This window comes from Manis javanica, chromosome 10, assembly GCF_040802235.1.
Source record: "Manis javanica isolate MJ-LG chromosome 10, MJ_LKY, whole genome shotgun sequence".
Lineage (NCBI taxonomy): Eukaryota > Metazoa > Chordata > Mammalia > Pholidota > Manidae > Manis > Manis javanica.
The window spans coordinates 53,873,550-53,886,385 of record NC_133165.1 but is presented as its reverse complement, the minus strand read 5'-3'; the positions used below and the strand labels follow the sequence as shown (position 1 = coordinate 53,886,385).

Below are 12,836 nucleotides of genomic sequence, written 5' to 3'. Positions count from 1 at the left end.
AAATCCTGTAACCGTTAAGTCCTGTTACCACTGTTCACAGGTGAGGCTCAGGGAGGAAGGCAGCTCATCCAGAATCATGCAGCTAGAAAGTGGCCAAGCTGGGAGTTGACTTAGGTCTGACTTGCCTCTCAGGCTGTTTCTCAGTCCCTGGACTCTGCCTGTCTTTCCAGAAAACTCAACCTTTTTGATCACAAGACAAAAATTATCAGTCCTAGTTGGGTGCATGAGGAAAACTTAGAGACTGAAGCTCAGCCAGTACTCAGTATTGTTCATGGGGTTGATGGTCAGACAATGATTTTCCTTTTGTATTTACGTCTTCCCACTTTTTGCCCACAGGGATCCCAAAAGGAACTGTTGAATTTGACTCAACAGGATTATGTGAACCGCATAGAGGAGCTCAACCAGTCACTGAAAGATGCCTGGGCCTCCGACCAGAAAGTGAAGGCTCTAAAAATAGTCATCCAGGTCAGATCTAGTGATTTTTTTTTCCCAGAATTTCCTATATAAAGCTGGCGTGTAGAGAATTGGTTTTCAGAGACCTGTTTTCAGGACGTTACCCTATTTTTTTCATCTGTTCCATTTTCACATACTTGCTGGGAAAGGCCGTGATTATGAATCTGTTTCTTGAGATGGCTAATCCCAGGGTCTCCGTGTACAGCTGCACAGGTTGTGCACTGCATGATTCCAGGAACTTCACCCTGGGTTACAGAATTATTGAAACCCCATTGGTTGTACGTGGTTGGCCCTGGTACAGCCCCTGACACATTTATGATTTGCATAGACTAGAGACTGACCAACTGTCTTTTGGGTTTCCTTAAACAGATATTCTTTGTATCTTTGGGACTAATGGTTGTGTGTCCCTGATACATGCATTTTGGAGTCATATTCTGCATAACTGTGTGACAAAGAAAGCATGTTTATGACAGGAGAGGCACATTAGTAGAATCCTCTTTGTTGATGAATTTGTTGACCCGTGACAACTCTTGGATCACAGAGCAAGTTCTGTAAGGAAAAGAGCTTATTCTGTTTCTTGACCCATAAGATGGTTGTGTCTTGGCAAAGCATGCTCAGAAGCACACTGTGAAAGGAATAATACATGCATTAGGATTTTCAAAGCAGAATGAATAAAGAATTCTGAGCAGCCATATTAGTTCAAAAGGACAGATCCCATTCTTATTCAATGTCTTGGCAATGTGACATGTGTTTTTTCACCTGTTTCTCTGGAGAGAGGGTTAGGATAGTTTGGGAGTCTTTATTCTGGGTACTTGAAGTCTTTTAAAATTACACTGTGTATGGCAGGTGCTATTTTTCTTAGTACTTCATGACAGAGCCTGTTTGCCTTCAGCCACTGTTGTTCATTTACAAAGTAAATGCCTCTGAAGAAGGATCCTCTCATTCTGGAAGCACATGATGGGGTTGCTTGCTGAGAGGCTCAAGTGAGAAAATATGGAACGAGCACTTCCTCAAAATATTTTTATTGGCAACACCCCTCCGTAGAGTATTGTAGTATAGAGCTTTGACTTCTAAGAGTTTTACATCTGGACATTTGATTTGTGTCTTCTCAAAGAAAATAAGCACGAAAGTGCTTAATTAACTCCACATCTTGTTAATAATAACTTTTACTTTCAATGCTTAAGAAGACTGCCTTCTTTACCCAAAAAAGATAGCCAAGGTACAGAGTATGGGGCAATGAGCACAATTCACTTTATTTGCCAAATAACCTTACAAGGTTATTTGTTTCCTGTACTTCATTAAGATATATTTTACATTCCCTAAAATGCACCATTGAAAGGTGTACATACAATTGAGTCATGCAACTATTACACTATCTAGTTTTAGAACATTTTCATGACCCACTCCCCAGGTTGACTCAAGCCTGTCTAGTCAGACCCTACTGCCACTTCCAACACCAGAAAACCACTGGTCTGTTTTCTGACTGTATAAATTTGCCTTTTCTGAACATTCCATGTACTTGGGATCATGTGGTAAGATCAGTACTTCATACCTTTACACTACTGAATAATATTCCAGTGTATGGATAACCACATTTTACTTATCTGATTAACAAGCTGATGGATGTGTGGGTTGTTTACACTCTGGCTGTTATGAATGGTGCTCCTATGAACATTTGCATGCAAGTCTTTGTATAGACATCCCTTTTCATTTCTCTTGGGTAGATTCCTTGGAGTGGAATTTCTGAGACATATGTTAGGTTTATGTTTAATTTTTCTGGAAATGGCCAAATGGCTTTCCAAAGTGTCTGCACCACTTGTCCCACCATCAGTATATGAGGGTTATAGTTCTACATTTTTTCCAACATGTATTATTGGCTGCCTTGATTATAGCTGTCCTAGTAGGTTTGAAGTAGTATCTCATTGTGGTTTTAATTTGTATATCCTTACAGACAAATGATGTTGAACATCTTTTCATATGTTGGTGGCCATTTTTATATCTTTGTTAGTGAAATGTCTATGCAAGACTTGCCCATTTTTAGAATTAGGTTATCTTTTTGTTGAGTTGTAACAATTCTTTATATATGCTTGATACAAGTTCTTTGTCAAATATTTGATCTGTAGGTATTTTCTCCTCACCTGTGGTGTGTCTGTATTTTCATAATGGTATCATTTGAAATAATGGAGTTCTTAATTTGAATGAAGTCCAGTTTATCAATTTTGTCTTTTTTGGCTCATGCTTTTGGAGTTATATCTAAGAACTCTGCCTCATCCAAGGTCGTGCCTCATCCACACTGTCTTGATTACTCTAGCTTTACTGTAAATCTTAAAAGTGGTTAGTGCAAGGTTTTGATTTATCCTTCTTCAAAATTGTTTTGGCGATTCTGGGTCCTTTGCATTTCCACATGACTTTTAGGATTAGCTTGTCAGTTTCTACCCCCTCACTGCCCCCTCCGCCTAAAGCCCCCAAACCTCTTAAGGATTTTTATAAGAATTGTGTTGCCCCTGCAGCTCAACAGGAGAGATTTGCTGTCTTGACAATAGTGAGTTTACAGTGGATAAATCATTATCATCTGGTTCTTTCCTTTTCTTTTTCTTCTTTCATAATTATGAATGATGTTGCAGTGAACACTGTTACACAGTCTTCTGGCCTCTGTCTAGAGAAAGGCCCATACCTAAGAATGGGATTGCCAGGGGAAGGGCGTGAGTCTCATGCCAGCTGGTCCCCCAGTGACCGTGCCAGCACATACTTGGAGTAGCAGGGAGTAAGGACATCTGTACTGTTCAGCTGCCTACCAGCATTTAGTATGAGCAGGCTGTCTATTCCAATTCTTCCAATTTAGGAGGTAATAAGATCATATTTTATCGTGGTTTTCATTTGCAATTCCCTGATTATAAGAAGATTGAATATCTTTTCACATGTTTATTGGTCACTGGGGTTTCCTTTTCTGTAAAATGCCTTTTGTTGATTCCCTTAGGTCATTTCTCCATTATGTTATTTGTATTTTTCTTACGATTTTTAGGATTTTTTTTTTTTTCATAAATTCTGAGTAGTGGTTGTCCTCTGATTAGTCTGCTTCCTTTCTTTCTTCCGTCCGTCCTTTCTTAGTACTCAGCCATAGGTTGTCTTTTTATTTATCCATTTGCTTTGGTTATTCAAATATATATTTTTTAATCCTAACTTAAGAAACTGCTAGCATCGTTCTAGAATATTGCTAATTGGAAACAAACCAAAAACACCCTTTTAGTATTTTTCCAGCAATGTTAATAATTTCCATAGCACGTATTCCAGGCAGGGTAATTTATCAGTCAGTTGTTCAGGAAATGTTTGTCACAGTGATTCTCAACCTTGGCTGTACATTAAAATCACTTGGAAGCCTTAAAAAATCCTGAGTTCAAGCTGCACCCTAGACCAGCTTAATTAGAGTCCCTGGGGGTGAGACCCAGGTGGCATTATTTTTCAAAGCTCCCCAGATGATCCGGAAGCTGCAAACACTTGATCTGTACAATGCTTAGTTCTTCCATGCAGAATGTGCTGTGGATTGTGGATGTCACCTGCCCAGTGTATCCTGGGCTTATTTCTCTGTGTAGCAGTCACCTGAAGCTCTAGTTAAAAATACTTATTCTCTGGTGCCTCGGCTGGAGGTTTTGCTTGGAGCAGGAATCTGTGTTTTTAACATATACCCTGGGGCACCTGATTGTTATTTAAGAAACTGCACCAAAGGTTTGAAAATCTGTGGAATCAAAAGTGATTTTTAAAAGGGAACTTCAAAGTATAACACTATTATGGCCTTCATTTTGGATTTAAAAAATCCTGCTTCCTGTTATCCTTGAATAGAATGCATGTTCTCTGGTACCAACTTGGGAGAAAAATACACAGTTGTTAGGAAGCCCCAGCTGTGTTTCATTTGAAATCTTCTGTTTGAATTCTATCTCTGTCACCTCACCAGTGGCCAGTAACTCATCTCTGAGGGGCTCTGGGTAGGAAACAGGAGATGTGTATTATAAACTGTCTCTGGAATTCTGAGTTGTTTGCTTTTTCCAAGCCTTAAAATCTCCTGGGGTAATTGTTTGAGTTGGAGCTCTCATAAAGGGCCTATGAAGCACCCGAAGCTGAGGCCTCAGGAAATGAAGTTCTCTGCACATCCAAATGCCACATTTGGTGTCAACACCATTGTTTTAACAGCTTACCTTCCCCTCCCCGCTCCGCATTCCTCCCCCCATAACATCTGGGCTGTAAGAGGCCTGTTCACAAATTCCACGTGTTATTTACTTTTAGGCATGTAATGTTAAGGAGAAACTTGGTGAATCTAACAATTTATATACTGAGTAACAACACTAAATTGAAACCACCTGTACTTGTTTGTAGAGGTTGTTATTTTTTCAATAAGGGCAACCTACCTCTTGATACTATAAACATTGTAACCATTCCCTGCATGTTGGAAATGCATACTAGAAGACCCTTTCTGAGTGTCCCGATATTTTTGTTTTTCAGTGACATTTTTCTGTCTGAGGGTCAGCTGTCATTGGAATGATAAAATGTGCAGTTATTTAGTTCCTTATGCTGACTTTTGAATTTGTAAAGACTGTAGGGCATTACATTTAGTTCTTCAAAATCGAAACAGATTTTTTTATTTCTAGTTAGAACAAGGACTTAATCTGGGGTATTTGGGGTCCCATTGGGTAGCTGCAGTTTTCCTGAACATGTTGCTGGCCCTCTGGCATGAGTGGTAGATAACACAGGGATTGAGTGATACCTTGCAAAGCCAAAATGTTCCTCGGGTTGAAGATCATAGTTCCAGAGAAGAAACAGGTACTCTGCAAAGCTTGTCATATTTCCTTTTAGAAGGACATAGGGAGTGAGTATAAATAATAAATGCTAGCTTAATAAACCCTAGAGATTTACTTATGGAGTCATTTCCTAGAAAATAATATTTAAGAAATCAAGACCATCCTGAAATAAACCAGAGGAAACCATGCCAAAAAGGAGTTGGAACAGAGACAGAGTCATCGCGGGGAGAGGACTCTGACGGGAGAGGTGTCAGCTTCCCTTGGTGACTGGAGTGCTGACCCTACTAGTTCAGTGTGTGAGCAGAGACTCTTCTGGATGAGGTTCCTCAATCCTGTAGTTTTCCTGGAGGGAACCGGTAGTTTTTCCTTAGGAGGCGCTGCTGTGAGCAGAGTCTGGCTCCTTTGTCAGAAGGACGGAGGTTTTGCTTATCATCATCTTCCTTGTGTCTAGCACGGGGCTTGGCATGGGGTGAGCACCTGTACTTGTTTGTAGAAGTTGTTATTTTTTCAGGCCTGGAGTGTTCCAACCAAGGCAGACATGCAATGTGAATTTTCTTTTCTCTTTTTCTAGTGTTCAAAACTTCTTTCAGACACAAGTGTTATTCAGTTCTACCCAAGCAAATTTGTCCTTATCACCGACATACTTGATACATTTGGTAAGTACTAATCCTGTTCATTTTAGATCTCGGAAACACGTTTGTTTTGCCAGAAGTTGGATAGTAGAGTCGTTTTACATTAGGTTTGTTGTGGTTTAAGTGATTAGGTGAATCATGAAGGAGACCAGACTACCCCCTTCCACCCCGTCTCATTAACAAAAGTGCTCGTTTAGAAAGAACCTTGTATGCAGTGTTTCCTAATCTTTTGATAGGCTGGTAAAGTGAGTGAGTGAAGCTGGGGAGAACCAGCTTGGGTCCATTACCATCTCATGGCATGCGGAACTCACTTTGCCAGACCCGAACTTGGCATCTCCTCCCAGCCCTTTCCCCACAGTGGGTTTCTGACATGGGCAATGGCAGCACCATACGCCCTATTGCCCATGCTGCAAATCTGAGTGCCATGTCTCCTCTATGCCCCATGTCCAGTCCTTCACCAGGTTCTTCAGTTCAGCCTCCCAAATCTCTCCCCACTATGTCCATAATTTTCTGTGTCTTCACTGTTAAGACCTTGGTCCAAGCCACAGTCCTCTCCCACCTGGGTGGCACCAGCAGCTCTAACGAGGTTTCCTCCACCATCATGGCTGCCCCTCGTCCCATGCTTCACCCCACAGCAGAATGGTGGGCTCCCAGCGGAGAGATGTAGACTGAAGAGAATAACCTGGAGCCCCTCTGGGGAAACAGGCCTCTGTGCTTCTTGGTAGTGGTCAGTGGCTAGAACACCATGCCATTAGCAGTCCTGTGAATTGTACATGATACTCAGTGGCGAGTTGTCCCATGAGAGCTAGCAAACAGGGTCGCCTTCTGAGGGCTGACCACAAAGGAGATCAGATTGGAGACATTTCCATTCTTGCCAAGGAGGGACTCATGGGCTCCCAGTCCTGCAAGTCTTGTCTTGAACACATAGGAATTTCTATTATGTCAGAAAACAAAATATCAGTCAAGGCATTTAAGATAATTAAGACAACCATTTAATTCACAGGGGACCACACCCTGCATGCATTAGCTAGAACAAGTGATAGAAAACCTAACTCACTCTAGCTTTGGAGAAAGGGTTGGGGGGTCTTTATTGGCTTATGTAGGCAAGTCTAAGGGTAGTTTCTAGATTCAGGAACTCAGTGTCTTCAGGACCTTTGCATTTTCTAGTCCTTTCCCTTGGGTTTTCTTCAGTCTCAGACTCCACAAGGTGTCCTCAGGTTCTAACAGCTTTGCTGCTGATAGTCTCAGGAGAAGGAAATAACTTCATTTTTCCAGGCATTCCAATGAAAGTCCCCTTATTTCATCTCATTGGCCTGGCTTGGATCACATGTCAGTCCCTGAGCCACTCATGGTATCTGGGGGGTGAAATATTCACATGAGCCAGGCCTGGGTCACCCAGAAGAAAGAAGGTGGTGCCTTTGCTGGAGGAGACGGGCTAATTGGGCCACAAGGAGTGATGTCCTAGCTGAAATGTGGACCTATTAGGTCCTGATGACCCAGGCACTCTGCTGGGTACTAGGATGTGTCAGCAAATAAGAGATAAAAATCCCTGCCTCTGTGGGCTTTTGTCCTAGTAAAAAAGGATTTACAGAACTAACAAGTAAACCCGGTTGTGTTAGATGATGATAAGTGTCCCAGAGGAAAAATTGAAACAGCAGGATTCTGAGGGAAATTGAGGGATGTTGACACTGGGTAGGAGAGACAGTACAGTTTGAAACAGGGTGGTCAGAGCAGGCCTCACTGAAAAGTTGCTATATGAGCCAAATATTTGGAGGATGAGAGAGGTGAACCACATGCCCTGTGGAAGCAGGAGGATAGGGCCATGTCAGGCCCAGGAATAGCGGTGCAAAGGCCCTGGGGTGGGGGTGTGCCTGGTAGATTTAGGTAATTGAGAGGCTGGGTGGCTGGAGTGGGGTGACTGGGGTATTAGTGGTGACAGAGGAGCTGAGATGGCCAACAATCCTGGCAGGGCTTGTGGGCCATTAGAAGGACATGGACACTGACCCTGAGGACAGGGGGAGTCACTAGGGGTGTTAAGCAGAGAAGGGATCTGATCCAATTTGAATTTTAATGGCTCCCTCTGGCTTCTTTGCTGAGACTAGATTGTAGGACAAGGGCAGGGCAGGGAGCACAGTTAGGAGGCCACTGTGGTGCTTCAAGTGAAGAGTGAGGGTGGCGTGGATCCAGGCAGGCAGTGGAGGTGAGAAGGGATTCAGAATAGACATCAGGTATGCAGCCCTTGGGCCTTAACTCATCCTCATACACAAATCACCTCTGGGAGCAAGGACATCAGAGGGAGTGAGGTCAGTGGCTATGTCTGTTTCCCCCAGCTGTCCTGTTTCTCCTTGTGAATCAACACATTGGCCTTCTGCCTTCACTCCGAGCCTCTTGCAAGTTTCTTTTGCGTGAGTCAGCATCCCTGAGTGAGGCTAGCTGGGGGACACCAGTGGATTCAGTTTCTAACCTGAAAGCCTGGCCAGATCCAGACATTAACCTTGTAATACTTTTGGGCAGCCATCTGCTGGTGTCCGCTAGCTAGGCAGTCAGGATATAGTGCAGGTGCCTGCCATCCTTGCTGTATCCTAGAAGTTAGCTGGGCTGGGAGTTGAGAGTAACAGAGAGAATATTCTTGGGCCTGATTTTCTTCTAGGTGCTTTAGAGACATGAAGTCTCCCCATCTTCCTAACAGTGTTACAAGGTCAGATCTGTAATATACCCATTTCACAGATGGAAACCTGAGGCATAGGGAAAGGAAGTGGCTTGCCTGAGGTCACAAGGGCAGTGAGCTGCAGAGCTGGAGCTCAAACTGAGTTCTCTCTGCAAAGCACCTGTTTTACTTTTCTTCTAATTGACTTCTGGGGGGAGTGTTGCTGTCCGTGAAAATTACAGATGTGCATACCTTTGACCCAGCAACCTTACCTCTGGGAATCCATGCCATTTGTCATAGCAAAAGATTGGAAACAACCTGAGTGACCATCAGTAGGGGACCAGGTAAATAGATGGTGGTACCTTTGTGTGCTGGAGGACTAGGAGGCACATGAGAATGAGGACGTGCCCTGGGTTCCCACATGGAAAGCTCTCCAGGGCAGATCACCACATGAACAAATCCAGGTGCAGAAGAGCTATGGAGTATGTTCCGTTTTATATAAGAGAGAAGGAAAAAATTAGAATACTTCATATCCATGTTTATTTACCTAAACAAGCATTAAAAGAAGTTCAGTGGGAACCTTCAGAGGATGGTGGGGGCAGTGAGATGGATGGGGATGGACTCAGAAATTTCACTCAGTACCTTCTGCAGCCTTTCTGAGTGTTGAAATGTGGGAATGTGTTTCCTGTTCAAAACCAAACGTGCAGGTGAAGTATCTGCTGTCAGCCTCTCTCTCCCTCACTTCCAACAGTTCCCGGTGGTGCCCTTGTCTGATCTGCTGGAAATAATATTCCTCAGGACCTGTGAGGCAGCCTGCATGTGCAGCTGCTCAGGAAGACTTTGTTATGTTGTGGGCATTACCAAATGAACAGTTTTCACCTTAAAAACAGAGTGGATGTCTTGCTGGTGTGTAGCCTCTGAGTGCCGAGGCCCATCTCTCACATATTGACATGACTCTGCTCTGTAGGGAGGGCTGGTTGGTAGAGGGACAGGTGGTTAGTGGTTGCTGAGTGGCTGGCCAAGGATTGGAGCATCTCGCTGGGCAAGGATGTGGGACATGGCCCCGGGCATCTGCAGCATGACGCATGTGCTAGACTTTAGTTGGGATTTCACTAGAGAGGCTGAGCACAGGGCTGGGCTCTGGGGTCTCTGCCTGCATCCCATGCCGGCCTCTCCTCCTCCAGAGTCGTGTGCACTTGAGTCTCAGTTTCTTCACCTGTAAAATGAGCATGATAGGAAGGCCTGTGGGCGTTTCTGAAGAAAATTAATGAAAACATGTATAGAAAGCGTATAATGTTTTTCCTCTTCTAAGAACTGGCTGACAGGATTGGTGTAAACGGCTTTGAACAGTGCTTGGCACAAAGTACGTGCTCAGAAAATGCCATTACCACTTTAGTGTTCTTGATTTATAAAGTGAATCAAAAAGGAAACAAATCTAGGATCAGGTGTTCTTCCTCAAGACAACTGTCCACTAACTTAGCAAAGGAAAAAAAGATTGGTACCAAACTTGTTTGGCCCAAATAATTTTGTAGTTAAAGGCTTTCATAAAGCCATGTGAAGGTGAAATATAAGAGTTGCTTGTGGTTTTAGTGTGATGATAAGTGTTTTGTGGAGGAAATACAGGCGTTTCCTGCTCTTAAGTCCAGTCCATGCACCATGGGAGGTGAGAATCTTGTCTTGCTGCATGACCGAGTGAGAATTGTGTGCAGTTCTGTGCTGGGTTCTGTGCTTATGGCACCAGGTGTGGCTCCCTCAGGGCACCCATGGCCACAGGTAATGAGAGCACTTAACTTACTTGCCAGGAAGAAAAAAGGCAGGTGGCTTTGAGAACTGAAGTTTGTTCTCTGAGGCTTCCTGGGAACTTCTAAATTGAACTGCTCGTGTGAAGAACTGCTTCTTATCCTTGGCTGCACTCCGGGGCAGGTTAAATTAACCTGTGAGTTTTAAACACTCACAGGGTGTTTAAAAGCACTCCCAGTGATTAAGCTGTGCCCTGGACCACTTACATACAAACCTCTGAGGACAGGTGCAGGCATCAGCATATTTTCAAGTGTCCCAAGTGCTCTGAGTGTTCAGCCAAGGTTGAGAAGCACTGGTTTAGAGGGAGGGGAGGGAGATTTGTCACTGTTTTTAGAGACTCCCCCACCCAGGGCAAATTTTAGCTCAGAGACCCACTGCCTGAATCACTGATTCTTCTATTTAAGCATGGTTCTTGCATTTGAATTCCCTAGCGAAGTTATTCAAAATTCATCACCTATTTCTTACCCTCCAGCATACTGTTTTTCACTAGCTCTGAGGTGGGCCCTAGGAATGTACATTTTCAACAAGTGTCTTCAGGTGGTTGTAATCTAAGTCAACAATGGGCAAGGCACCTAGATGACTCTTTTTAGCTTGGCTGGCTTCCTGCACTTGATCCCGCATTGTGTCATTTCTTGATGATGTCTTCTGACCTCAAGTTTTTTGAGCCAAAATGGTTCTTATAACTTTTCTGTCTCTTTTGCCATGTATGGATAAGGTGTATGGTTCTTTGCTGCCCTGAATGAAGGAGTTATGGAAAAAGAACAAAAACATGAGTACAGGGAGATTCATTTGGCATTAAAGATGATTTGGGACAGTCCAGAAATTGGATAAACTAATTTTTATCCCTTGAATATTAATAGCATTTTTCAAAACACACAGAATAAATAAAGCTTTCTGTGCCAGATTAGTGGTTGGTCTGTAGACCAAGTGTCCACAATACCCACTTTATTTTTGTAAATAAAGTTTTATTAGAACACCACCAAATCCACCTATTTATATATTGCCTGACTGCTTTTGGGCTATAACAGCAGAGTTGAGTAGTTGCAACAGTGACCTGGGACCCACACAACCCAAAATATGTTCATCTATTCATATAATGAATATTGAGAATCCAGATCTAGGTAGTGGGGATATGTCAGTGAACAAAACAATGACTCTCTGCCCTCGTAGAACTTGCATTCTAGTTGAATCTCCAATTCTGTTGCTTTGAGGCACCAAGGCAGGTCCCATAAATGAGTGAAGCAGGCTGTTGGCAAGAGACAATAGGGAGTGGTGGAGACTGTGGCCCAGTGGGTAGTATATATGTCATATCTCAGTGCACGTACTATACTGTCTTGTAGCTCATTTTTATTCTAAAGGGATATGGGCCATTTTTGGCACATCTTATGTGAAGAAGCAGGAAATTGTATTTTCCATGTGAATGAAAGTTTTTACCTCTCGGCAACCAATTTATAAAAATGTGGAGACACTTTTGGGCCCTTGTGTTCTGGATCAAACAAATGGATCACTGGCTAAATTCTGCCCATGAGCTCCTGTCTGCAGCCTCTGGCTTAAAATATAATGTGCACTGTGCACCAGTCTCCTCTGAGTTAGTGCAGGCTCCTGAGGTCCCTTTGGTTGTAAGTTTCAGGTAAGTTTCTAAGGAGAGAAAGATCACTTTCCTGCCTTTCAAATTAAAGGTGCCCTCTTTTTATTCAAAACCAAAGAAATGTAGTTTAAAATTTGTCCCACTAGGTGGTAGCATACTATCACAAGTTTAAGCATCTCTGGGAAACACCATCTGTGTCCCTAATTAACAAACGTTTATTTAGTGTTTGCTCCTGAAGGGTGAGATGCTAACACCACATGTCCTTTTCTCCCCAGGAAGGCTTGTGTATGAGCGTATCTTTTCTATGTGCGTGGATAACCGCAGCGTCTTACCAGGTAATGTCATAGCTCTACTACCAGTTTCATTCCACCCTACAGTCAGGACTAGAACATTTCTATCAAGTCATGATTTATTGAGATCTGATAGGAGGTTGTTTTTCACTGGGGGATGTGTATGTATTAAAAGTAAAAAGAAACACCTTTATAGATCTCTGATTATCTCAGTCTTTTAAAAACATTAGGTTTTCAAATGGACTGGCTAGAAATTTGGGAGGTAATTTGAATCCACAAAAATGAAAAGGTATTATAATTGAATTCAGCTGAATTTTTATGCCAACTGGAAATTCCTCTGCTGCTTGACATTTTAGTATTTTTCCCACATCTCTCTCCTAAGAAGCAAATTACTCTTGAAAAACAATTTTATCTTTTTTAAATAACAATGTCAAATAAACCAATAATAACAGATGCTTTGAATCTACAATCCATGCCCAAAAGATGTTTGCCTTAAGTGTATTGCCGATCAATTTAAAATTCTCAGGAAGTTGTAATGGGGCAACTCAGTTATGAATTTCTTTGTCATATAAATGGTGATGATGTGTCTGGCAACATGAAACTTTCAGCAGCAACTTACCTTTCCTTTTAACCCCT

General features: G+C 42.7%; 1 protein-coding gene across 11 annotated transcripts in view; it reads left to right on the top strand.

Annotated features, from left to right (window-relative positions):
• The window catches only part of VPS35L (VPS35 endosomal protein sorting factor like), a 133,811-nt gene that overhangs the window by 19,721 nt on the left and 101,254 nt on the right, over positions 1 to 12,836 (top strand). For all 11 annotated transcript variants that reach the window (XR_012122294.1, XR_012122295.1, XM_073215498.1 and 8 more), the window contains exons 7-9: positions 337 to 465; positions 5,815 to 5,899; positions 12,186 to 12,245. Coding sequence is in view for 9 of the 11 variants with exons in the window: in XM_073215498.1 (XP_073071599.1) it covers positions 337 to 465; positions 5,815 to 5,899; positions 12,186 to 12,245 (274 nt within the window). In the remaining 2 variants the exon portion in view is untranslated. The remainder of the gene's footprint in view (positions 1 to 336; positions 466 to 5,814; positions 5,900 to 12,185; positions 12,246 to 12,836) is intronic.